The sequence below is a fragment of the Triturus cristatus genome, chromosome 12 (genome assembly GCF_964204655.1).
Source record: "Triturus cristatus chromosome 12, aTriCri1.1, whole genome shotgun sequence".
NCBI lineage: Eukaryota > Metazoa > Chordata > Amphibia > Caudata > Salamandridae > Triturus > Triturus cristatus.
The window spans coordinates 685,050,601-685,078,551 of NC_140595.1; the positions used below are offsets into that span (position 1 = coordinate 685,050,601).

Below are 27,951 nucleotides of genomic sequence, written 5' to 3' on the forward strand. Positions count from 1 at the left end.
AAAAAGAATCATTTGAAGTCCACAAAAAAACAACGTGATATGAATCAGTGATGTTTCCTAACAGAGGCCAACACAGACAGCCACAAGCTACCCCATCCCGGTCCACAAAAAACACTGTACTCCTCGGTCCTAATAATAAGCCCTAACCATAGTCCTACCTAACCTGCTCAAATGCGACTTACTATCTTATGAAAAGCAAGAACCATCACCAACATCATCGGCATTATCATCATCCTCCTACTCACCAACGGGGTCCACTCGGTCCAGGTGATCCACAAAGTCACGTTTTCCCAAATACACGGTCAGCTGGAAAAAAAAAAAAAAAGAGTGTAAAAGAGATCATAGGCCAAGTTCAGGGAATGACAGAGATCACTGGAGGGAGAGTCCAAAAAAACACAGAAAAATGGGAAAATCGAGGTGGGTGTTAAGGAACCAGAACAAGGTTTTAGCAAAATGAACAAGATATGAAATGACAGAGGTGGACAAGTCAGTGTGACAATGGGCCTCTCAAACGACGAAGCTTTACACATCCACCACAGAATAAAAGGAACGGTGCAGATAGGTTATACACAAAAGCATACATCCATCTCTAACATTCAGCATTTCAGAGAGTTTCATGTCAAAATAGCCCCCCAGCCCAAAATTACCACATGTTCAAGCTGCTTTCGGAAGACAGCTATTCCCCGCGGAACCACACAGCTGATCCGGTCTAGGTCCAGAAGGTCCATCTCGAGCTAGCTGAATTAAGGAGTTTGTCGCCACCTCCCACCGTCTCACCTGTACCGGGCCTTCAGCTCTCTGCAACGTATGCCTTAGGACAGCAAGCCTGACAACTATCTGTCCTCTTTTCGAAACGTGCTGCTCCTAGCCTGCAGAGGTGATGTTCGGAGTCTTCCTGCAACAAGCTGAAAGTGCAGGCTCCCTTATGCTGTTAGCATTTAGTCGAACCACCTACTCCTGCGGTACTACAGGGCTCCCTCTCTTCAATGCATGCAGCTGGGAGGCCATTTTGTTTTGTGTTCTGGAGTCCCTCGTTCTACTTGCGGGCAGCGCTTTTATTCTGTTTGCAAGATCTCGGTCCTATCCTACTCAGGGCTGGGAGAGCTGTTCCCTCGGTGCTCTCTGCTTCAGCAAGCTGCAAGACCAAGCCCCGATGTACTTCCCCGGCTCTCCCTTGCTGACTCTGGCTGTAAAACCTGCTTCCTTTAAGTTCCAGGGTCTTTGCCCCTCTGCCAGCGGGTGGAGGATGTGCTCCATCCGTGTTGTAGTCTCCTCGGTGACATGAAAGCAGCAATCGGTAACCAGATGCTCCCACGGTGCACAATGTGTATATACTTTCGAGAGCTTGTTTGTCATTTCTCCCCACCCTCCTCCTGTCTCAGCTGGAGCCTATTCCTGCCTCCGCCCTGCGATGCACAAGGGATCCATCACCTGCCTGGGCCCCAAAGGGTTAGGGACCCAATGACAGCGAGGCAGAGATCAAAGAACAGCCCCAACATGGCAACAAGGAGGAAAAAAACATGTCGACGCAAAAAAACAAGGTGTTACCTGCAAAGAAGCAAACTCATTCCAGAGCGGCATTCAGACCCGAGCGAACAGTGGTACCAAGAAGCACAGAGCCACCAAGAGAGACAAACAACAGGGCAGAAAGTCTGGGGAAGATTTGGGGGAGCAGAAGGAGGGCACTCAAGCCCTATATAGGGCTGTTGGGAAACAATGAATAGTAATGAAAGGACTCACCTTGCAATTTGGACTCGACTTCTTGAAGACTCTGAAAAACACACAAGTTAAATACAATAAGAAGCAAATCTACATATAGGAAATCTCCATAAACCAACGTCAATGATGTCCCAAAAGCTGAACAGTCCTGCAATATGTCCGCTTCCCCTTAGCCACCTCCTGGAGCCTTCACAAATCCCCAAACACACACACGCTGACATCTCACCCAAAGAGCCCCTGTCCTCCGATAGGAAAATGCGTGACCTGGGAATCCCCAAAGAACACGTTCCAAGTTTGGTCGGGGAGGGGCACAGTCTGATTTAGAGAAGCCCTGTACCGGGTCAACATTTTTCTGGAACCAAAGGAGTGCCTGTCGAGTGTGCATATTATGGATGCCTTGGAATACAACACTAAGCCACCGCTCCTTCTCTGCCTTTTCTGGTCACCTCTAAGCAGATCCTTTGCCACTTCATATTATTAATGCTAACCAACTATCGCTCTGCTCTCTGGCCCTGGGCTGCACTGCACTGCCTTAAGTTACCACACAGGTGACCGTGCGCGCACTAGTTTATCATGTACTGTTCCCCGGCTCAGTACATACAGCGGTAATCCTCATGAGGATGATGAAATGGACAAAAGCGTTGGGTACCTTTCAGCACCACGCACGAGACCGCAGCACCAGATCCATGCTATGAGCAGCACACAGGCCCGGAGGAGCCACTATATATACCACGGTTTCGGTTTAGCCAAATTCTGAACGCTGCAACAAGCACTGAACACAGATTATTATAGAGCTGTTGTGCCGGCGGGGGGGCAGGTCCGCAGGTCTTCGGTGCGTCACGCAATATCTCCCGCCGGCTGCCGTACACATGAAATCTGTAACCACGGCCCTTTCAGCAGGGGAAAGTCCCCTATAAAGGTGGGGGTGTGGGGGGATAACTAAACCAATACAAAGGGTTTGGACAATCGCTTTTCAAACAACTTTCTTTTGTAACACGTTCGAGATGTCTTGCTGGAGAAGCCAGACATCCACGAGAATCGTACACTTCTACAGATCGACATACTGGGGAATCCAATGAGAGGGCGCGCAATAAATGCACACAATGTCATACCCACAATGCCCTAGGAGGTACAGCTTACTGCATAAAACACTTCTTCCATCTGAAAAGGCACCTATAAAGCGGTGAGGCAGAAATGGCAAGCCATCCTGCAGTCACACACTCCTGTGCAAAGTACTCCACGGTGCTTATGAGGCTCACAAGGCAACGAAAATCAAAGGGGCCCGTTTTTAAATACTACAAGAGACTAGTTTGTAGCTTATAGCATAAGGGTGCCCTACAGATAACATGCCAACACCATACATTTTTCAGGCAGACATATCTGGTCAGCAGACTGTGACAGGAAACTGCTAATAAACTATCTTGAGGCAGACATGGCAACATATGGACAAATATAAGAGATTGAGTGTCCCCATTAACTTGCTTCGACGTAGTGAAGGTTTTAAGGATGAGAAGGCTAAAATAGGCCACAAAAAGCTCAAATAAAGCCAATCTTGAGGCTCCCACCTAAAACAGGAGAATGCACATTTATTAAGAGTTCTTCATGCAAGACTCCCCTAATTCACAGGACACCATGTCAGCCCCCACACCAATTTGTGTGAAAAGCAGCATATGCAGCAGAAACAGCTTAATTTTCTGATGCCAGAAGACTCCCTAGATCTGTTGACTATTCCCAAGCACATGGAAATTCTCACCCTGCTTCGTGACAACATGCTCTAGTGCATCCAGCTGGGCCATCTCAACACAGGACCAAAGCACTTAATGAAACTCCTGTAGGGACGCCCCAGTTTGGTATGGTTACAGCTAGGGAAGGGAAGCAAGTCAACACCAATGCACCTGCACACAAAGGATACCCATCATAGGTCCTGCTTCTCAACCAGGCCCCAAGCCCTACAGTTGCACAACCACACATACCACCTGGCAAGAGTATTCCATCCATTCTCCTCGGTATCATTAACCTAACTTGGTATTTCACTTATATATAAGCCCACAAGCGATTGCTTTGTATCCCTGATAGGGCAAAAGTCCTCTGCATGGCTTTAGTATGCTTGCCACACTTGCCTCTGCACATTTTCCTGGGCAGGCCTGTGTGTTTCCTCCAGTGACTTTGAGAACCATTTAAGTACTCTAAAAGTGATGCACGTTGTTCATTTGGAAACACAAAGTATACGCCTTTCGCAACTAAGCTATCCAGTAAGGGACAAACTGACGTGACAGTGTGACGAGGTCCAAAGACCTTTTTTTCTTTTTTCCCTGGTGGAGAAAAGGGTCAAATGGCTCTCCCATCAAAGATCTTTCTAGTTCCGGTTAACTAGGTGCAGTTATGTAAGACGAGTAGCTTACATGCAGACTGGTGAATGGTGAGGTGCCCTGCTCATGATACCCACCTCACACATGCAGACTTCACATACACCCTTTTCCACGTTCTTACTCAATGCTTTTCATTTAGTTGGTTGGAAGGTATAACACCCATTCCCTTTGTACAGTATGGATTACCCCTGCCATTGACTAAACTCCCCCATTCCTCAATTACTGCCTTGCGCTCACCTTCCTTGGCAATGGAAGCAGATGCCAGACTCAATTTGAGACCAATCCATAGAACACTTTAATTAATCAAAACTGAGGCAACAGTAGACTCTACTCAAAAACGTTTTTAAATGGCGGAATGTACATTTTTTGGGCTATACCTTTATTTTATTCAGTCCTTTATTCAATTCTTTGTTACCAGAGTGGTACCTAACCCCTTAGTGCAATCGTCAGAGACTGGCTGATGCCTGCCCTACCTCCACAGTCCGACCGAAGCTGGGGTGGGTTTAGAAGGAACCTCCAGTGCTTACACCGGAGGTTTAGTTTTTTAAAACCAAATGTGGGGGCAAAGTGGAATCCCTTCCACTTCAGCCCCCACCAATCAGGGTGCCTATTTGTGACGTCAGGCTGCCACAAAGCTCGCTTATGTCATAAACTCCCCACCGGAGCGAAGGAACAGCAAGTGAGTCCGCTGCCTCCGCACCCGGTGGGGTTCTAAGATTCAGGTCATATGATACCTCCTCACCTTTGAGGGAGGTATTGGTGGTCTCCCCTTTCCAGCAATGCCTTTCTCAACCACATTTCTGCTTGTGGATGGCAAACTGTTGGAACGAGCACTTTCTGGTCGGCTGAAGGAATGCTCCCAGCCGGTCAGAACCTACCTCTTCTGTCAAGGGGGGTGAATACACTCTGTATAACCTGTGCTCACCGTCGGGTAGCCTGGCACTGAGCAGTCCGGCTTATGTCACAGGTAATGTGTAAAGCAAAGGCACAGCAGTCAATCACGATCAATACAGCGAGAGTCACAAAGGTGACTTCACACAGGATGTATGTAATTAACATCTGTATTCAACACACAATCAATCATAGCGTAAACATTAGGTGCTTTGAGGCATAAAACACATTTGGAAATATTACTAGCAATACTAGGCCCACTCGTCTTGTTATGAGAACACTAGTCTGCACACTGGTCTATACTTAATCTACCTCCTCCCCCCCCACACAGAGACACAGATGACCCTTATGTGGTGCGACACACTGTTCACCCCAGGCCTACCCTAGCAATCCTGACAACACTGTTCCACACAGTTATAGGGTACATCCTGGGTCACAACGAAATCAGACAAACGTACATACAAGAAAACTTTTTAGCAGCAACGCGGGTCGGAGCCACACGGGTAAATCCAATGTTTAGTGCTTCTGGCATGAAATCAACATATAAAGTGGAACCGCCAGCCAGTGTTGTGAATCACAGGCGTTCTGCCATGTATCACTCCCACTCATACACTCACTCACTCTGCATCGCTATACGGTGCAACAGGTCCGTAAAGAATACTCTTACACACATACACACTCAGCGCCCTAATGTGGTGCTATTGGTACCCAGTAGGTCAAACGAAAACCCCATGCAGACTCCGTGGCCTCAGCCTCCCTCCATCCTCTAGTTCACCCAGATTGTCCTATACCCCCAGATGGAAGATAACGAGCCCCTCCTCTCGGATAACAATCGGGAAGGTCACCCGCAGGTCTCAAAACACATGGAGTCATGCAGTCTCATTATCTACTTCCGAACTGTCTCGGAAGTGTTCCTTCAACCCAGTAAATCTCTCTCGTTCCTATCTGGCGCCACAATGTCTTTGGGAGGGGCCAGGTGTGGAGAGGGCAGTTGGTCCACCGCAATGAGGATCAAAGGGGAACAACCGATGAATAGAAAGTAACAGGAGAGCCTCTCACTAGGAGTAAGCACCCCAACCAGTATATGTTGATCAGGGTCATGCAGAGTCAATCTGGGTACATCATCTGGTGCGCGTTGGTAGGAGTCACGCCAGACACTTCAGGTCTCAAAAACGAGGAGTTGCAAATTCCATAACTCCTTGGAAATGAGGCACAATGACCGGTGCACACGGAGATGGGTTGCACCAGACAATTCCGGTCAAACACAGAAGAGTTGCATATTCCGTACTTCCCTGAAAAGGAGGCACAACGGCCAGTGTATGACGATACATGTTGCACCAGAACAGTCCAGTCACACACAGGCGCAAGTTCAGCAGAGCCACATGAGGCAGGATGAGGCACTACTATGGGTACACCCAACCTCTGAGGGTTGCACCCTGTGAATAGAACACCACACACAATGACCATGTAGTCGGCATGACACACGAGAGAGATGTGGTACGACTGACAAAACGGGTCACGCAGGGTCCTGCAACTGGTGAATCCGCTCACCACCAACTGAGTGTCAAGGTCCCTGCGATACAGGAGCCATACACTTTAGATAAAGGCAAGATTTCAGGGGCTCCGCTCTAGACTATTCGGTCTCCAGGCACAAGTCTTTGTTCCACGCTCACACTGAGGTACCCATTGGGATTCAGTAGCTGATGTTGGCACTGTAGAGGGCACAGTTCTCCAGATGTCACAGGTAGATGGTGTAGGTCCTTCAAGGGACATCGTTGCTGTCCCTGAGATATTCGGGAGAACAGGAGGCACGCTGACGGGCCCTTAGAGAACACTCTTCAAGACGCCACACTTCAGCAGGTCTTCGGCCCAGGCCAGTCACTATTCAGAAAGGGCTTGCGGTCTTCTTCATGGGGAGTAATCCTCCATGTGCAAAATAGAGCCCTCTGGCAGTGGGCACCACGCAGTCCGGGTTCTCCGGTCCCCACAAGCATATTTCACTCCTTGCTGAAGGATGGCACCAGTAGTTATACGTCCTGTGTCTTTGAACTTGGGGATAGTGTAAGGGGTTTCCCTTTGAACCACAGATATCTCCCTTAAATTGTAAACCTGTCTGCCAGGGGTCCATAGAATAAAGATCTTAATCTTTAGTGGGGCCATGATCTGGCCCCAGGAAGCCAAGTGTCAAAACCTCTCTCTCTCCAACCAATCCTATCTGGCCCTCAAATGGGAGAGATCTTGTCGTTCTAGAGTTATGCCCATGTTTTATGACTGTCACTGGGGAATGCACAGGCGTGTAACCCCAACCACTTGTGCCCACCGGAGACGGGCATCGCGGCGCACGTCTTTCAGAGCATACAAATGTCCATATTCTATGAGTTAGCTCCCGATGAGACCCCTCATCTGCCCTTGGGGTCGAGACATTGTCGACATGCAAACCAAATGAACCACTTCCCAGTCTTTATTAATGTGTTAAAAGGCTGATGATACTTTGCATTGGTGTATTTGTTGTCGTATAAACTGAAAATCTATTGTATTTCACATATTCTCACTTTGCCCCTTCCTTCCTTGTTTAGGTTTCAGCTACTTGGGACATCAAGCACACTGCTTTTGTAACTATTTTCTAATATGTCAATTGAACAAATAAGTAAAAATCTCAGAAACTTCATCCGTGAATGGTCTTGCTTCTTGCTCTGACATTCCGTTCCCCCAAGGTATCTGCCATTGAGCTTTTCTAGTAGAATTCTTTCAACATAGTCCACGGGAACTATCGGTCCTTGTTGCATTCCTAGTACCCTGGTTCCTAGTGAGTAGGGTGATCCTTGAACTTCCTTGCACATATTCTATGAGTGGTATTTCTAAGCGAGTTATGTCAAAACTCTGTTTATCAATGGAAAGGGTTTGGCATGACGAATCCATGGATAGGAAATATCATGAGGCTGCTCCAGGTCAACCCACTATTGCAGTCCTAAGTAATGTCAACCAGTTCCCCATGTTAACCTATGGGAAGAGCAAGCATCATAGGTAGTGAAAACACATGCAGGTATTCCTCACTACCTGGGCGAATGTGCGCTAGTGTGCAGCGGCAAACTGGTCACGGGTTACTAATACAGATGTCAGTGCGCATGCACAGGCCTGCACACGCAATCACGGGCACCACTGGATGCAGGTGCCCACATACAGCAGCCTGCAATGGCAGGCTGCTCATGAGTTTAATCACGTTGGACGTCAGTGCGCACACGTCGGTCTGCAATGGCAGACCGGACCATTTTTGAGAACATCGAGTCAGCATCATGCCTCAATATGGGTAGGACAGGCACACACACTTTCAAACTGTATTTCCCGTAGGCCACACAAGAGAATCAGCAAAATCTAGGTGGAAAAAGCAAAATGTTTAGGGAAGCACTACCTGATGAGTATTTGGTCCAACAAGAACGCACCACGGGCAGGAATTTCATTGGCCACCAGGGTTTTTAGTGTTTTTGGAGTTGGAACTCCAGAACTCAAGTACATTTCCCTAGGGGTATATTTTAGTTTTAAATTTGCTTTCACAACCTGACATCCTCCTTCCCCAATATTGTGTCGAGGTCGGCCCTTTCCAAATGCAAGCCAGCCCCCTGGGGGCAATTTTTTGACCATGGAGATGCTTTTTACCCTCGGGGATCGCCCCCAGGAGAAAACAAACATCTCCATTACCAAAACATTAAAGTGGCCTTATGCAATGCAATTGGCACTCATGAAAAAAACCTTTTGCACTATATAAAACCGCAAAAAAATAAATGTGCAAAAGAGTATGAGAGTCAGCTCCTCTGACACCCCTGGGCACATTTGTTTTAGCCACAGAGTTTTTTGTGTTGCTTAGTTAAAAAAAAAAAAAAAAAAGTAACAAAGCGCATTGCGCTGTCTTTTGTTGGCATTTCATGGGTTGTGAATTGACATTCCTGTGTATTCACCCTTGATTTTGGATGCAAGTCTATATCAATAAAGATTAGCAGACATGGATTTGCCCCAATAGCTTTTCATTATTTCCTCTTTGCATAAGTGCTGCAACCTGCAGTGGAAGGGGCCCCTTCCTGCACTAAAACTATCCTGAGCACAAAGCAGACACCCTCGCACTACTGCACTATTCTGCTTGTGTGTCTGCTATGGCGCAAGGCAGCATACAGTGAGACTGTGCATGGAGAGAGCACATCTGCACCATTTTTGGGAAGATATGCTGCAGTTCTGCTCTCTCCCGGAGACGCAGTGCAGAACCCTTGCTCGCTGCATTGTGTGACCATGCCCATGAAGTATGCTCTAGTACTGCGTATGGGGCAAGTTGTAGTAATACTTTGGGTTTTTTCAAGGCTTAATTTGAGCAGGGGGTTTCTGGTGCTCAGCAGTGGCATTTAATCATGAACACCGCGCTTTTCATGAGCACCAGTTAAGGACACATTAATTTACGGGGAGATTAAGTGATTTGCTCAGATCACAGGATGTTCAGCCGATTCAGAGACTCAAACCTGGTTCCCCAGCTACGAAGTCTGCAGCTCTGGCCATTACGCCACATCCTCTCCCCACTTTCATGGTTAGCAGTTGGTTCTGTTTTAGGCGGCGCTAACAGGGGAAATGGGCTGGTGCAAACTGTCTTCTGACGAGAGCCCCGGCACTTATTTATTTTTAAAAATTAACCACTGTTTTTCTTGTTTTTGAAGAAGTTCATTAGAGTAATTTTTAAGATCGCAGCATCGTACGCTGGAAGCTTTTTTGATTTTCTACTGTTTCTCACACACCCACCCATTGTTTTATAACTTTAATTCTGCATTTTGCACAGATCAAAAGCATTGCAGAAGGGAGGTTTTCTAACAGGTTTTAGACAGTCGGAGATGGCACCTCGGTGGATGACTGCTGTCTCAAGTTATTTGGGACAGCTCAGAGACATCTGACAGAGAGGAAAATGGAGCAGAATCTGAAAGTGATTCTTCTGTCAGTGGAGTTTCACATGATGACTCGTCTTCTAGGGATTCTGAGGAACATGGTCATGGCAGTCGGGATGTCCCTTTGCATGCACATTCTGTGCAGCAAAGAGGGACTAGCAGAGTAGATCAAAAGACAAAGCATAGACAGAGTGCTCTCTTGGCAGCTCCCCAATTTAATGCTGCCCCAAATTCCCCTGTTCACTGCAAACGCTGGATGTAAAGTCAATACAGTAATTTTTGCCTATTAACTATGCTCATCTCTTTCTGGATGTTGACTTTCTTGAGGAAAATCTGCACCAAAGAAATTAGCGCACCAAACAGTTTGATGGAGCATGGAGGCACTCTTGGGCCTCATTCTAGGACATGCCGGGGGGCTCCCACTTCACTTGGGGAGTTTAAGAAATTACTGGGCCTTATGCTCAAAATCGGGATAATGTACTAACTGCACGTACAGTCCTACTGGTCTAGTTGCATGGCTTGGGTAACTCCCAGCTTCGCACTGATCAGAGCTCGGTTTTTGCTATTGTAGCATATGCAGCACTTCAATGATAATTCTGCTGAATAGCCCTGGGACCAGCTAGACCATGACAGGTTCAAGAGTTGGCCTGCTGTGGTACATTTGTCTTTCAAAGAATATAGCCATTGATGAGACCTTGAACCTGTACAAAGGGCTGTTCAGACAGTATATACCGAGCAAAAAAGCTTGTTATGGCATCAAGATTCATAAGCTGTACGAGAGCACTACAGGTTATTTATACAGACAGTGAATACAGGGAAGGACTCCACTCTAAATCTTGCGTCCTTCTATGCTGGGAATCATGAAAAAGATTGCTTGGGAGCTTGTCCAACTATTTTGTAATAAAGGTTAGAACCTTTACAAGGACAACTTCTACAAAGAAGTAGCTGTTCAGAGAGCTGCACCAAAGCGGACACTGTGGCATGACGCACAGTTCGATTTCGCAGCAAAGGATTCCTGCAGGAGTTGCTTGTAAGAAGATCAAAAATCCCTGAGCACTGCGTGGCATTTCAACAAACTGCTCACAGTCAATTTCACCGATAGGCAGGATATGTACATGCTCACTACAATCCATGATGAGAGCACGCTCGTGGGCAGTTGGCCGAAGTTCACAAGTCCACCTATATACTTGATTAAAACAAGTACATGGGCAGAGTGGATTAGAATGGCCTGGTACTTCAGGCAAATAATACGAGTCATAAAATTTGCACATGGCTTAAGAAGCAGTTTACCCACACGATCTAGCTGGAAACATACAATGTGTATGTTGTTTAGCATCAGACCACCACAGAAAGACTGAGGTCTTTCCTTGGCTTTCAGTTGACGGTCATTGAAAGCATTACTGCTGCAGAAGCAGTGGCCTCCATTTCAACTGGTGTGGAGGACATGGCAAAGCTTCAGAATGGGCACTTTTCAGACCGCGTTACAGCACAAGCTGTTAAGACACAACCATATTGTCTCTGCTGAAAAGAGGCAGGAGACTGTTACCGTCCTCAGGGTCCATCTCAGCCAGATTTATGTCTTTCAACTTGTTTCACGTTGCACTATACAAAAGTGTATTGACTGAGGGGGTGCTGCCTCAATGGCTTTGCATGAATACATACCTTCCATGGGCCACTACCTTACTAAGCAAGCAGCCTTTGAAATTGTTTCCTCTAGTTGAGAGAATTTGGCACTTGATTATGGCTATGGGCTTGCCTGACACTTTAACCCACTGTCAAAATGTGGCAGATGTTCTGCTCACCTTATGCTTAGAGCATTACAGTTAGTTACAGCACTGCTCATAACGGAGAACATAACAGAGGCTACGTTGTCTCAGAGTACCCAGAGTGGCAAAACCTAAAGTCTTTAGTAGTTTTTGAAGTGCTCTTTAGGGAACTTAGGACAGCCTTCACCAGCATGTTTACCTTATTTTTAAAGGTAGATATGCTCACTCAGTTTGAGGAATCTAGGCCCCAATGAACCCTTGGTGACCCCCAAACGTGCATCCAAAACCTGGAAGGAGTTGGATTTAGCACAGCGAGAGAGCTAAAACTACATGAAAGGCACATCTTCCTGAGCCTCATGTGACTCTCATGGAAACAGTTGGCAAAGGTTGACTTAGCACATGTTCAGTTTCGCTCAGAATGTCGAGGGAGGCAGATTCTTGACAGGTATTTAGAACTTAGTAAAAAAAAAAAATCTTACCATTTTTGATGTTCAGAATCTTGTTGGGGCACTAACTGAAACCATGCCTGGCCATGTGTGTGTAAAGGTTTGCTTGTGTTTGTATGCAAGTTGGCTGATCACTGGGTGAGAGGTAGTATAACTGGTTATACGGTCCTGTCGTGCATGAATGTAATGCACCCTTGAACAGCGGAAGTATGTTGATGTGAGTGTACAGCTGTGTTGAATTGGGCCAGTGGCTGCAAACTTGAACTTAAGTAAATTGCAAAGATCACGCATTTATTTACATTTCGTTATGGTAATTTCTGGAATCTTTGGTTATCAACCTCCCAGAGTCCCCAATTAAAAATGGAACCCAATTTTGGTAGGTGGGCCTAACGGCCACGATGGATTCCAGCTCAAAGTGAACATGGACACCCTTTTTTTATCTAGTTCAAAACCAAGGGATTTTTATATACTGTGGATAACTATGACTTTTGAACCTGTGATCGGCCCCCGCCAGGGAAACCTACCAAACTGACACATTCCTGAAAACTAGACAACTCTCACAAGGTTTTCTTATCCAGTAGCCCTGTGTAAACGTCAAATTTTGGGTCAAAACATACATTTTCTCACATTTCTCTGCAGAAGTTTACAGAATATGGGAAAACTTCCTAACACAAACCGTTCCCCCATGTCTCCCAACAACTACAGTACCTCACTTGTGTGGGTGGGCCAAGATACCCCAACACAAAAGGCTCAAAAACACTACATGGACAGAGCAGCAGTAAGGGTACTGTGGTACTGGGGCTGGGTACAGCCGCCACCCATAGAAACCTACAGGCACTTTTGAAAATTAGAAACCTTGGGCGTTCCAGGGAAGGTGCCTTGTGTGGATCCAGTGTCTTTCTTACTCAAAATGCCTAGAAAACCTCAAACTTTGACGAAAACCGTGTATTTCCTTACATTTTAGTGATGAAAGCTTCCAGAATCAGCAGAAATCCACAAAATTCCTTCCACCCAGAATAAGCCCCCATTTGTCCCAATAAAAACACTGTGTAGAAGAGTAGGAACTGCTTCACATGGTTACCCCCACTTTTTGATGATATATCACTGTTTTCGACTTAGTCTGACTGGGATCCTGCTATTCAGGACCCCAGTCTAGCTGCTTTCTCCTCTAAATTGATTGCATGTACTTTAGGTACACTCCAGATTGGATTCTGGGGTACCCTTATCAGTCCCTAGTATATGGTATACTATGTACCTAGGGCATAGGTACCCCAGACGCCTCCGAGGGGCTGCAGCATGTTTTATGCCACCCCTGAGAGACCATTCAAACTGACACCACAAGTCTGCTACTGCAGCCTGTGTAAGGTGGTGCATGCACCCCTTACTTAGATATAGGTTCACTATATCTATTCTAAATCACTGCACATATAAAACTATCAGTCACCCCTATGGCAAGCCTTATCAATCCTGAAGGCAGGGTGCTGGGTTTTATGTGAGAGGGTGCCCATGCATAAGCAGAGCCCTTCTGCAGCCTTCGGAACCTATTTCCGGGGTTGTTTGTGATGCAGCCAACCATATATATTTAAGTGCATTATAACCTTGCGGTAAATGGCAACTTTAAAACAGCTGCTTAGAAACATGTTGTGTTTGGTGTCAAACACCTTGGAATCATACCTCCCCGCCAGTAACTGGCGGGGGAGGTATGATTCCACCCTTCTAGAGGGACTTATGTGAAACACAGGTACCAGCTTTCTCGACCTGGGCATCACAAAATGGATGCTGCCAGCCACAGACACGAGTCTGCCCTCCTGCTGCTGAGCCAAGCTCGAGCAGAGGAAGGCCTGACAATAGGTTTGCTGTCACAGGGAGGTGTGACCACCTCCCAAGACAGGCTGTAGTGTATTGGGGCTGGGTGGATGCACTCCGAAAGTGCCAGAAAGTCAGTACTGGAGGCGCATTTGGTGTCCCTGTGCATAGTCCAGCTCAAACCGGTTGCAGGAGCCATTTGCTTCTGCTCTGGCACGAAACTGGACAAAGGACATGGGTGTAGCCATCCCTCTGTCCTGACCCTCCATTAGGTGGGTCCCCAGAGTTTGTCCCACCCCTTCCTTGGGTATAAATTAGGAACCCTCACTACAGGATTTTGGATTTTAGCTGGACTAAACTCTGCTACAGAAACCAAGTACTTCAACGATCTACACTACGCTGGATGACTGAAGAATCTCCCTTGGAGTAAAGGAGTTACTCCCCTGCAGCAGCAGGCATCTAAACGCATCCGACCAGTTTGCATCTCCCAAGCACTCCGAAGATTTCTGCAACACAGGAGGTGTGTTTCCGAGGTTTCTGAGGTCGATCTGCTCTCCCAGTAATTCAGAGACCAGTATCCCTCGTGGGGACCGTGCAACCCGAACCCCTGTGCACCGTGTACTTTTGCAGCAGCATATGCTTTTCAGCAATCACCGAGGCTGTGCTTTAGGCTACTTGTAGCCCTGACCCCGAGCAGTATTTCCACCGAAGATTTATGGCCTAAACCCCACGAGTGTTCCGTGGGCTGGTATTTCGTCATTCAGCTCGAGGTCCCTTTGCGATATCTGATCCGTTGACCTGTGAGCTCACCTCCGGACTTTGGTCATCGTCGACGTCTCGTCTCCTGGTCCCCGTGGCTGCCGAGTCAAGCATCGCATCATCTCACCTGAAGCACCCAACATCAGTGGGCATTCGTCTATCGTGCCCCTGGTCACCCTGAAGTGACCCAGACTCTGTCCCCTCTGCTTTCAGGTTCTTCTCACCTGGGATCCAGGCTTGGATCCCACCGGACACTTTTCATCTTCCCGGCAGCAGCACTTCTCCGCATCACGCCACCGAAAACGACAAAGGTTTCCGACATCACTTGACCCCTATGCACCCGGCTCCTCTGGGATAGGTAACACGGGTACCTCGGTACTCTCAAAGGTGCTGGCCTTAGAACCTTCTGTGTTTGAAAGGGTTTGCTCAAAGTCCTCTCCGAAGTGTCCTTAATCTTTAAAATTCCAACCGTGACTTTCCCATAGAGTTGTACGGAGCTCGCGCCTGTGTTCACACACTGCACCCGTCCACCGTGGGTCCCCCGTGTCACTACTTTGGGTGGTTTCTTGGGGTCCCAGCGATTCTACGTGCTCTAGGCACTGTGTCTAGTTAAGCCATGGTTGTTATACCACTTTCTTAGTATATGGTTCGGTCTCCCCCTGGAGCCCGCTGTATATTGTGCTATTTACTTTCGTTCTAGTGATTTAATATTGTGTGCTTTGTGCTCTACTCTCACACAGAGGTAAGTAGAGAGTGTTTAGTAATAAATACATATATTTTATATATCTCTTGTGTGGTTCTCCTTTCATTTGGTCATTTAGGAGGTTCTGATCTGGTAAAACAAGCTGATTTACATTCCTTCGAGACTCAGCCTGAAGGCTGCTCTCCATAGCTACTACTAGGATAGCTTTTAATAAAGGTTGTCTTTGACCTAATCATCAATAAGGGTGGTTTGGCCTGGTGCAAGGTGCCCACTTTAATTAGTGGACAGCATATACCAGGCCACCTTCTCACATTGGTGTGCAACAGTTGGGATCCAAGCTTGCTATTGTATTACCAGATAAATCTCATGGACTGATTAACTGAAAACCACTAAAGGTATTCGGTACATATAAATCAAGACTAGAATAATTAAGTTCTACTGACCTTGGAGTTGAGTAGCCAAGGGTCTAGCACACCCTTTCTCCAACTCAAGAGAGTTTAGCTCCCACTAGGTTAGGTAGGTGCCTACACCACATAACTCAAGTATGTCTTCTAGGCCGCCAACTAAGTATGACCAACTCTCATTTCAAGAATTGAGAAATATGTGTACATCTAGTAAACTGAAGACAGGGAGACATGCAAGCACCCAATGTCTCATAGAGACTTTGCTTTTAGAGGACCTCAGAAAGACCCCAGGGTCTGATGAGACAGGCAAGTTGGGTGGGACAGCAGATGAGGACATGCCAGGAAGTGAAAACTTATATGACCTGGACTCAGATGCTGGTCAGGAGGATCAAGATGATTCTAATCTGGAAAATCCAACTCTTCCCTCAGGTGGGGGAGAAGGCCCCAGTGGCCCTCTCTTTACTCCACCTGGAAGAGTAAACAGTTTTCCAAGAAGATCAAGATCGCCTTCTCAGGAATCTAATCATTCTGGTACTTCTGTAGGGACCTCTGCTTCTCATAAAAGTAACTCCTCTTATGAGAAGAAGTGTCAATTACTTGAGTATGAGAGGACCAAACCCAGAATCAAGAGGGAACAATTGGCCTTAGACAGGGAATCCCAAGAGCTCCAGAGAGCTTCCAGAAGGTTGGGACTAGCGCCCCATGTTGGCAGCAACAATGTCCCTAGAGGTAGAGAACATACTCATGACCATAGGAACTTGAACAAGGTAGTCCCTCCCTACCAGAGTGGGGATGACATCCACAAATGCATAACAGCACTAGAGAGAGTCTGTAAGGTACAGAGGGTCCCTCACGAGCAGTGGGCAGCTATCTTGTGGCTATCTTTTGCGGACAAAGGTAGGGAGAAGCTCCTCACTGTTAGAGAAGAGGATTCTGATCATCACACAGTCCGAAAAAGTGCTCTCATTGATGGGTTTGGCTTAACCACTGAGCAATACAGAATTAAGTTCAGAGACACCCAGAAGGCCCAGACCCAGGACTGGGTTGACTTTGTAGATTGTGTTACCAAGGCTCTGGAAGGCTGGATACTTGGCAGTAAAGTATGCAATTTTAAAGGATTGTACAATTAAATTATGAGGTAGCCGATCCTTAATAATTGTCAAAATCTGCTGTTGCATCAGTACCTGGTGGACTCTGATCTGACCTCTCCCCAAGAATTGAGTCAGAAGGCAGACAAATGGGTCAGAACCAGGGTGAGACAAATGGGTCAGAACCAGGGTGAGGCAGAAGGTTCAGAACCAAGGTGGTGACTCTTAAAAGCAAGATTCTAAAACCTCAGATAAGGGTTGGGAGAAGGGTAAAGACCAGAAGTCTTCTCAAAGGCCCCAAAAATCTTCATCTGGTGAGGAGTCACAATCTAACAAGAATAAAGGCAAGAAGAAATCATGGTATCATCTGTAAAAAGAAGACCCATTGCACAAATGACTGTACAAAGTCCAAGGACTCAACTCCAGCCACCACTGCCCCTAAGGCAACTGTTCCCCCTAGTTCAGCTCCAAATGGTGGTACACAGAATAAGGGTGTAGTAGGGTTAACCCTGGGATCTGAGATGGACTCTGGCCTAGTCAGAGTTCTAACTCAGGCTGTGTTGGTCCTTGATGGAGGCATGGATACGGCCTCCTTATTTTTCAGTCCCAGTAATCTGGGCAAATACAGAAAGCAGCCTTTGAGCAATGGAAAAGAGGCCTTGGCATTCAGGGACACAGGTGAAAGTGTCACCATGGTGACAAAAGATCTTGTGGCCCCTGAGCAAATCATACTTGGTGAGATGTACCAAGTGACCAATGCAAGCAATGTCAGGACAGACCATTCCCTGGCAGTTGTTAATTTCATCTGGGGAGGGGTAACTGACCCTAAGAAGGTTGTGGTAAGTGCTGACCTCCCTGTTAAATGCTTGTTGGGCAATGATTTGGAAACTTCAGCTTGGGCTGAGGTGGAACTCAGGACACATGCAGAAATGTTGGGCATCCCTGCAGATGTGTTTGCTATGACTAGCTCACAGGCAAAAATGTCTTCGGGGACTTCTATGGGCGCGACTTTCGCGCCCAGTCTGGCCTGCATCTATGTGGGCCAGTTTGAAGAACACTGCATTTTTCATCCATCGAACCCCTTCCAGAAGAATGTCCACCTCTGGAAGAGGTATATAGACGATGTTCTATGTATCTGGTCAGGCACGGAGCCATTGTTGCTCGAATTTTTGAATTGGATGAATACCTTAGATAGCAGTCTCAGGTTCACTTGGTCTTTCAGTAACCAGAAAGCAGTATATCTGGACTTGGATATAGTAGTGAGTAATGAAAAACTGTGTACGACTGTACATCAAAAAGAAACTGACAGGAATTCACTGCTGCACTATAATTCATTCCATCCGCGGGCACTTTGAGATAATCTGCCTGTAGGACAGTTTCTGCATTATTGCAGAAACTGTTTATCTACGAGTGACTATGTACAGCAGTCAGAGGTGTTTTGCGACAAGCTGGTAGAGAGACAGTACCCCAGGAAGATAGTTAAGAATGCCAGAAAGAGGGCCCTGAATACTCCACGAAGTGTGTTGTTGGAGAAAAACGCAAGATCTAGATTGCCTTCCTGTGGTTATGACTTTTGACCCTCTGGCTAGTAAGATCCGCGAGGCCATTCGGAAACATTGGGCAACCACTGATTTCAAAATGCCACAACCTAGATTTGCTTTTAGGAGGGCCGGTAACTTGAAAGATAAGTTGGTACATTCCCACCCAAAAACATGCCCCAAAGAATCTACACTCCCTGCTGGACATCACCTGTGTGGGTCGTGTTCTGTCTGCGATCTGACGGTGAAGACTAATAAGGTCATTTTGCGTGATGGGAAAGATATGGCACTTGACTAAATTCACAAAGTGTAACACAGTGAATGTGATTTATCGGTTGATGTGTGTGTGTGGCCTACATTATATAGGACTTACATCTAGAAAAATCAAGATTCACATCCAGGAGCACCTAAGCACAATTAGAGCAGGAAAACACACGACAAGACTTGTGCAACACTTTAAAAATTAAAATCATTATACAAGGTCCCTGACTTGGATTGTGCTGGAGAAAGTGGTGGGGGATACCTACAATATTGAAAAAACACTTTCTAAAAAAGAGGCCCGTTGGATTTTTCTGGAGAAAGTAGACCAATTGGGGCTGAATGACTCTATATAGTGGAATAGGGTCAGTTTATGATCCCCAATATCAGGGCTCTGATATTGTCCACAACCAACTGCTTTGCTGTATTCAGTGTTTAGGTGTTCCTTTAAGAAATTTCACCATGAGCTCTTTGTAGTTGTGTAGCTTGGTCTTTCCCCTGTTTTTTATGCTCCTAATGGAATTGGGGAACACACATTTCAAAAGAGCAGTTCATAATGTCACTTTTAAAACTTTGTGACAAAGAATGATGCAGCCTAACTGTGGTATTGTAAATATGATGTCATTCAGTCTGGGTATATGTCGATTGAATGACGAGCACAGTTGGTGGCATCAATAAATGAATGGCTCTAAATTTGTGATTGGTTGGGTGTTAATAAATATTGGTTATAAAACTAAACACCGGAATTTAAATATGTGATTTGTTGGGAGTTAATAAATATCTTTTATAAAATTCAACACCGGAATTTTTAAATTGCACGGGTGTGGTGTGTCAGTGGGTTCGCAAGTCGTGTTTAAAAACGAACCATTCCAATGTGGCGCCTTTGCTGCTAGCAGTGATCATGTGACTTGTACGTTAGGTAGCTCTATGGAGATTTCGCGCCGCATTTAAATGAGGCGTGCGTTTCCGTGTAGAGCATAGCAACGAGGCAAGGTTTGCTGCCGGTCAAAATGCGGTAAAATGATCGGCATTTGAATGTGAGGCACCGTGACACCTTTATTATGAACTTTTAGCATGCTAAAGCGCAGATGCGTCCTCAATGTTAATGGGGACGAAGACGAACAAGCTTTTAGGTATCCTGAGCGGTTGCAGCTCGATTCGAGCTATGTAGATAACAGAAGGGGGTTCACAGCGTCAGTTATGGACTCGTTTTAAAACAAGTTGAAATGTTTCCTTGCCGCTTTCAGTAGTACAGTGGGATGGTAATTAAAGTAACCGGAAGTGTTTTCTGACAGCACAATAGCCGTTTGCAAATTCAAGGGTGATATAGCTTGCTGTTTGGTTAGCGTTTTTGTAATACCGTCTTAAATCCGGATTGCAGACTGATGAGAATGGTTGACAGCTGGATATCTGCAGCTCTGATTTCTTCCCCTTTACTTAAAAATTGGTTCATGACCAAACTGCTTCAATTCAAGCTGCTAATGTTTGTTTGTTTTTACAGCATATGGGCAACGTACGTGTCCTTTTATGAACCAGGGTTCTGAAGGTTATAGAGTCCCTGGGTGACGTGGTGGCTAGCTGGTAAGAGGGGCGTCGGCTACTACCGGGTAAATATGTGTCCTGTGGGTGTGAAGAAGTCTAGGATGAATGTAGTGATAAGAATGCTATACTGTCTGGATGTGCTTTTAATGAACCTTCTTTGTTTAAACAGTCACAGCGTGTTCACAATACGGGTCCAGAAAGGGTGGACATAATCCCAGTGCCCTGAAGAAATTGCCACTACAATTTACAGGCAATGAAAAATGTTGGGCCATCATTACTTGGTCTGCAAACATGCAATATGTTTTTATTTTGAATAAGCCCACAAGTGTATAATAAAAGTGGCTCTTTGTTGACTGTGTGGCTTAATTCAATTTTAATTACACTGGGGTGATTTGGGTCATCATTATACACATGTTTACAGTCCTTCACTGTTTTTCTGGACACTAATTTTTTGTTTTTACAAGGTAGCAACCTATGATGAGAAACGTGGGCATGATTGGTGATGTTTAACCAGTAGGCCCCCCTTGGTGGTGCGCACGTGAGGTGCTACCTTGTTTGTTCACATTTTTTCTACACATTGGTGCACATTTGTGTGGTATACATACCTGTTATTTGGTAGGGTAGTGTGCTGGAACACAGTGACTGTTTACTTGGAAGTTGGTTTTTTTAAATCATAAGATATAGGGCGATTTTGAGTTGGGACAACACCTAAAAAATGAAGGGTTGTTGTGTAGGCTGAAAATATACTCTTTCTATCTATGCTCAATATTTATTGGAGTTTCGCCTCAGCAGATAAGGTTCTACTGTTGTTGTTTATTTCCACTGAACAGGCCCTGGATCCTGGAATAATGGACCAGGTGCCTTCCAAGAGAAGGAGCAGAAAGGGTAATGCAGTGTCTTCCCCCCTGCTTGAGAATACAGATCAGTCGCTTTAGGGAGATGATCTTAGTCCTGAAGAAGGAACTGTCCCAGAGGAGCTTGAAAGTTATCAGGCTGAGTTCTTTGGGACAGGGGGCCTTCCAGGGCAGATCTGAGCCAGGAGCAGCTGAGCTGCCCCTGTCGAACCCCTCAGATAGCAAGCTGCTGCTGGGAGTGTCAGTGGGTCCCATAGGATCTACTGGGATGATGGGCTCCTTTACTCAGAGAGTAGAGACCCCAAACCTGGTGCCACCAGGAAGTTGGTTATACCTCTGACGTTTAGGAGCTTCCTATTGACACTGGCACATGAGATCCCATTAGCAGGTCACCTAGGCCAAAACAAAAGTTGGGATAGGCTTGTCCCTCACTGTCATTGGCCACACATGTCAGAAGACACAAAGGAGTTTTGTCGCTCCTGTATCACCTGTCAAGCCAGTGGTAAGGCAGGTGGTACTACAAAGGCCCCCATGATACCACTATCTGTGGTGGGGGTTCCTTTTGAGAGGGTAGGGATTGACATTGTTGGTCTCATGGATCCTCAAACTGCATCTGGGCACAGATTCATACTAGTGGAGGTGGACCATGCCACTAGGTATCCAGAGGCAATTCCCCTTAGAAATCCACAGCTCCAGTTATGGCTAGAGCCCTCCTGGGAATCTTCTCCAGGGTGTGTTTTCCTAAGGAGATAGTATCAAACAGAGAGAGATGCCAACTTCATGTCTAGTTAATTGACTGCTATGTGGAAGGAGTGTGGTGTAAATTACAAATTTACCACCCCTTATCACCCACAATGCAATGGGTTAGTTGAAAGGGCATGATTAAAGGTTTCCCAGAAAAGCTTAGGCGCAGACGGGACATACTTTTGCCCTGTCTTCTCTTTACCTACAGAGATGTTTTTCAGAAGGGGTTGGTTACAGCCCTTTTGAACTTCTGTTTGAACATCCAGTTAGGGGTGCATTAGGTCTAGTGAAGGAGGAGTGGGAGTTACCTCTCAAACCCCTAACCAGGATATTGTGGACTATGTACTTGGTCTCCGCTCCCGGATGGCTGAGTACATAAAGAAAGCAACCAAAAACCTTGAGGCTAGCCAGGAATTGCAAAAGACCTGGCATGACTGAAAGGCTGTGCTGACTGTTTACCAGCCAGGACGGAAAGTATGGGTGTTGGAGCCTGTGGGCCCCAGCAGCCCTCCAAGACAAGTGGAGTGGTCCTCATACAATCATTGAGCAAAAGGGAGAGGTTACCTACCTGGTGGACCTTGGAACTCCCAGGAGCCCCCACAGGGTGCTCCACGTGAACAGGCTCAAACCATATGTTGACAGGGCAGACATGGGCTTGCTCATGGCTTCTGATGAGGGACAGAAGGAAGAGAGTGATCCACTCCCTGACCTGCTCTCACAGAACCCTGATGATGGTTCAGTTGGTGTAGCCTTGGCAGGCAGCTTCACTGACCAGAAGCAAACGGATTGCAGAAAAGTTCTAAATCAGTTTAGACATGTTCTCACTGACTCCAAGTCAGACTACCTGGTGCACTCATGAAGTGGACACAGGTGACAGGGTGCCTGTTAAAAATAAGATTTACATGCAGCCTAACCAGGTCAGGGACTGCATCAGGACTGAAGTCCAGAAGATATTGGATTCGGGAGTGATTGAACCCTCAGAAAGCCCTTGGGCTAGTCCAGTAGTCTTGGTACCAAAACCTCACACCCAGAATGGCAAGAGAGAGAGGAGGTTCTGTGTTGACTACCAGGGTCTCACTGCAGTTACTAGGACTGATGCTCATCCAATACCCAGGGCAGATGAGCTTATAGATACTTTGGCCTCAGCCAAGTTTGAGAACATTTGACCTGACATATGGCTACTAGCAAATCCGATTAGCTGAGGATGCAAAGCCCAAGACAGCCTTCTCACCCCCTAGAGGGCACTACCATTTTGTGGTGATGCCCTTTGGTTTGAAGAATGCACCTGCCACTTCAAAGGTTGGTGAATAAAGTCCTTACAGGCCTGGAAGCCTACAGTGCAGCTTATCTGGATGATATTGCTGTCTTTAGCTTTACATGGGAGGATCATCTGGTCCACCTGATAAATGTTTTGGAGGCCCTGCAGAAAGCAGGTCTCACTATCAAGGCCACCAAGTGCCAGATAGGGCAGAATCAGGTTGTATACCTGGGCCACCTTGTGGGTGGAGGTCAGGTTCAACCATTGCAGAGAAAAATCCAGACCATCATGGACTGGGTTGCTCCAACCACCCAGACTCAGGTCAGAGCTTTCTTGGGCCTGACTGGGTACTATAGAAGGTTTGTCAAAGTATATGGATCCATAGTGACCCCTTTGCATGACTTAACTTCCAAGAAAATGCCAAACAAAGTTCAGTGGACAGTTAGCTGTCAAAAGGCATTTCATGACCTGAAGCAGGCCATGTGCACTGCTCCCATTCTGCAAAGTCCTGACTATTCCAAACAATTCATTGTTCAAACTGATGCATCTGAGTTGGGGATAGGGGCTGTGTTATCACAACTGAATGATGAGGGTCAGGATCAGCCAGTAGCTTTTATTAGCAGAAGCAGAAGGCTGACCCCCAGAGAGAAACGTTGGTCAGCCATTGAGAGGGAAGTCTTTGCTGTGGTTTGGGCTCTGAAGAGGCGGAGGCCATACTTGTTTGGCACTCACTTCATTGTTCAGACAGACCACAAGCCCCTCTTATGGCTAAAACAGATGATGGGTGAAAACCCCAAACTTTTGAGGTGGTCAATTTCCCTACAGGGGATGGACTATACAGTGGAACATAGACCTGGGAGTAACCATGCTAATGCAGATGGACTCTTCAGATATTTCCACTTAGAACATGAAGACTTCACTGGTCAATATTTGCTTAAGGTCCCTGCTTGGGGGGGGGGGGGGGGTGGTGGGGAGTAGGATTTGCTTCTTATGGTTACCCCCACTTTTTGCTGATGTATCACTGTTTTCGACTTAGCCAGACTGGGATCCTGCTATTCAGTACCCCAGTCTAGCTGCTTTCTCCTCTAAATTGATTGCATGTACTTTAGGCACACTCCAGATTGGGTTCTGGGGTACCCTTATCAGTCCCTAGTATATGGTATACTATGTACCCAGGGCATAGGTACCCCAGAGGCCTCCCAGGGGCTGCAGCATGTATTATGCCACCCCTGAGAGACCATTGAAACTGACACCACAGGTCTGCTACTGCAGCCTGTGTAAGGTGGTGCATGCACCCCTTACTTAGATGTAAACCTATCAGTCATCCCTACGGAAGGCCTTATCAATCCTAAAGGCAAGGTGCTGAGAGGGTGCCCATGCATAAGTGGAACCCCTCTGCAGCCTTCGGAACCTATTTTCGGCGTTGTTTGTGATGCAGCCAACCATATATATTTAAGTGCATTATAACCTCGCGGTAAATGCGAACTTTAAAACAGCTGCTTCGAAACATGTCGTGTTTGGTGTCAAACCCCTTGGAATCATACCTCCCCGCCAGTAACTGGCGGGGGAGGTATGATTCCACCCTTCTAGAGGGACTTATGTGAAACACCGGTACACCCGGTACCAGCTTTCTCGACCTGGGCATCACAAAATGGATGCTGCCAGCCACAGACACGAGTCTGCCCTGCTGCTCCTGAGCCAAGCTCGAGCAGGGCAAGGCCTGACAATAGGTTTCCTGTCACAGGGAGGTGTGACCACCTCCCAGACAGGCTTTAGTGTATTGGGGCTGGGTGGATGCACTCCGAAAGTGCCAGAAAGTCAGTACTGGGGGCACATTTTGTGTCCCTGTGCATAGTCAAGCTCAAACCGGTTGCAGGAGCCATTTGCCTCTGCTCTGGCGTGAAACTGGACAAAGGACTTGGGTGTAGCCATCCCTCTGTCCTGACCCTCCATTAGGTGGGTCCCCAGCGTTTGTCCCACCCCTTCCTTGGGTATAAATTAGGAACCCCGACTACAGGATTTTGGATGATTTTAGCTGGACTAAACTCTGCTACAGAAACCAAGTACTTCAACGATCTACACTATGCTGGATGACTGAAGAATCTCCCTTGGAGTAAAGGAGTTACTCCCCTGCAGCAGCAGGCACCTACATGCATCTGACCAGTTTGCATCTCCCAAGCTCCTGAGGACTCCGAAGATTTCTGCAACACAGGAGGTGGGTGCCTGACGTCTCGGAGGTCTATTTGCTCTCTCAGCAATTCTGAGACCAGTATACATCGTGGGGACCGAGCAACCCGAACCCCTGTGCACCGTGTACTTTTGCAGTAGCATATGCTTTTCGGCGATCCCTGAGGCTGGGCTTTGGGCACTTGTAGCCCGGACCCGAGTAGTATTTCCACCGAAGATTTCCGGCCTACGCTACACGAGTGTTCCGTGGGCTGGTATTTCGTGATTCAGCTCGAGGTCCCTTCGCGATCCCTGGTCCGTTGGCCTCTTGGTCCCTGTGAAGGTAACTTTGACTTTCCGTGGACTTTCCTGGTTGCTCCAGTGCCCTGACTCTCCATAGCTTTGAGAGTCCCCAGGACCTTGCTGGACCGAAGCCGATTTTCTCTGCCCACGTGGGTTGCAGTTGCCAAGACTTGTTGGTGTTCAATCCGGACACTGACCACCCCTCTCCCCCAGCACTCGACATCCTACGTGGGACAGCTCACCTCCGGACTTTGGTCGTCTTCGATGTCTCCTGGTCCCCGTGGCTGCAGAGTCAAGCATCGCATCATCTCACCTGAAGCACCCAATATCGGTGGGCATTCATCTATTGTGCCCCTGGTCACCCTGAAGTGACCCAGACTCCGTCCCCTCTGCTTTCAGGTTCTTCTCACCTTTGATCCAGGCTTGGATCCCACTGGACACTTTTCATCTTCCCGGCAGCAGCACTTTTCCGCATCACGCCATTGAAAACGACAAATGTTTCTGACATCACTTGACCCCTCTGCACCCGGCTCCTCTGGGATGGGTAACACGGGTACCTCGGTACTCTCAAGGGTGCTGGCCTTAGAACCTTCTATGTTTGAAAGGGTTTGCTTAAAGTCCTCTCTGAAGTGTCCTTCATCTTTAAAATTCCAACCGCAACTTTCCTATAGAGTTGTACAGAGCTCCCGCCGGTGTTTACACACTGCACCCGTCCTCCGTGGGTCCCCTGTGTCACTACTTTTGGTGGTTCCTTGGGGTCCCAGCGATTCTACGTGCTCTATGCACTGTGTCTAGTTAAGTCGTGGTTGTTATACCACTTTCTTAGTATATGGTTCGGTCTCCCCCTAGAGCCCGCTGTGTATTGAGCTATTTACTGTCGTTCTAGTGATTTAATATTGTGTGCTTTGTGCTCTAATCTCAAAAAGAGGTTAGTAGAGAGTGTTTAGTAATAAATAAATATATTTCATATATCTCGTGTGGTTCTCCTTTCATTTGGTCATTCAGGAGGTTCTGATCTGGTAAAACAAGCTGCTTTACATTCCTTCAAGGCTTAGCCTGAAGGCTGCTCTCCATAGCTACCACTAGGATGGCTTTCAATAAAGGTGGTCTTTGACCTAATCATCAGTAAGGGTCGTTTGGACTGGTGGAAGGTGCCCACTTTAATTAGTGGACAGCATATACCAGGTCAACTTCTCACACACTGCTCCACTTGTGCCCTCCAGTATCTACTATACAATACATCCCCACTACATAGCACACCTACCAACCTCTCTCCATGTATGAACTACTCAGCTTCAAGACATTGCTAAAAGCAAACTGATTGTTAAGAGCGTCATCACTGGCACCATAAAAACCCTCCAACTGTCAGCTTCGAAACAAGCCCAAAGACGACTACAATCAAAAACAGAGAGAATCCTGGAAGAAATGGAAACAAGCATTGGCATAGCCAATAGGTCTCGCCTTTGGGACCTTATAAGTGTTTAGCCATGCATCACTTGATGTTGTTGCCCCAAGGATAACTAAACACTTATAAGGTCCCAAAGGCCAGACCTATTGGCTATGCCAATGCTTGTTTTTTAAATTACCCACTTGCCTGCTCTAAAATGTTGCCATGCATGTAGCAGGTCTACTCGCAATATTTCCATGACTTCTCGCTTCAGGGATTTTTATGTACATTTTTTGCAATACTAAATGTAGCTTTGTTTTGTTTCTGAAGGGGAAGATGATTTGTCGGTTGTATTTAAATTTGATATTGGTGTTTGTGCGAGCCACGTGGCTGCTACCAACAATGCAGAGTTCGCGCAATGTTTACAGATGTTAATGTGTTTTCCACTTCCAGCACCCGTCTCTAGATAAGGTTTATCTCAGGAGAGTTGGTGTGATGTTTACGAAGAGAGTAGGATGGCTGGTCGTGGGCTCCTTGGTTGTAGATTTAAACTACCCGTTTAGAACTTACGCTGCTTGGCCTCGTTAACACAGTCTAAAATAGCAGACAACCTGATTGATGAGCTGTCTGGTGCCAGCGCGATGGAAGCGGCAGCGCACACAAAAGGCCACACACATAATGCATGTCATTGCCCAATACTGCTGCACTCAACATAAGCTTACGCTTATCTAATTTAAAAAGACTGTCAAGTGAGGACGCACTGTTGCCACTAAAAGCCCTAAGAAGGCTTCCTGAATAACAGAAGCCATAGCAAGCAGGTGAAAGTCCGAGAGTCCTATTATTCTACGTGAAAGTCTTCATAAGCATGCGCAGTAACACATCGAGCTCGTCACTGGAAAGGAGCTGACAGGAAGAAAGTAAATAGGAGGGATGGCCTTGTGAACCGGAAGCGAGTCGGGCAATATGAGAGAGGCGTTCTGGGGCGTTGCGCGAGTCTGGAGCATCCGAGGGTCTGAGAGGGTGATTGCCGCCCG

At 46.8% G+C, this 27,951-nt stretch overlaps 1 protein-coding gene across 1 annotated transcript in view; it reads right to left on the reverse strand.

The window, feature by feature from the left end:
* ARRB2 (arrestin beta 2) overlaps positions 1 to 27,951 on the reverse strand; it is a 347,548-nt gene that overhangs the window by 192,634 nt on the left and 126,963 nt on the right. Inside the window, exons 2-3 of the mRNA XM_085638335.1 lie at positions 1,741 to 1,771; positions 246 to 306 (exon numbers count right to left, since the gene is read on the reverse strand). Coding sequence (XP_085494461.1) covers positions 246 to 306; positions 1,741 to 1,771 — 92 coding nt within the window. The remainder of the gene's footprint in view (positions 1 to 245; positions 307 to 1,740; positions 1,772 to 27,951) is intronic.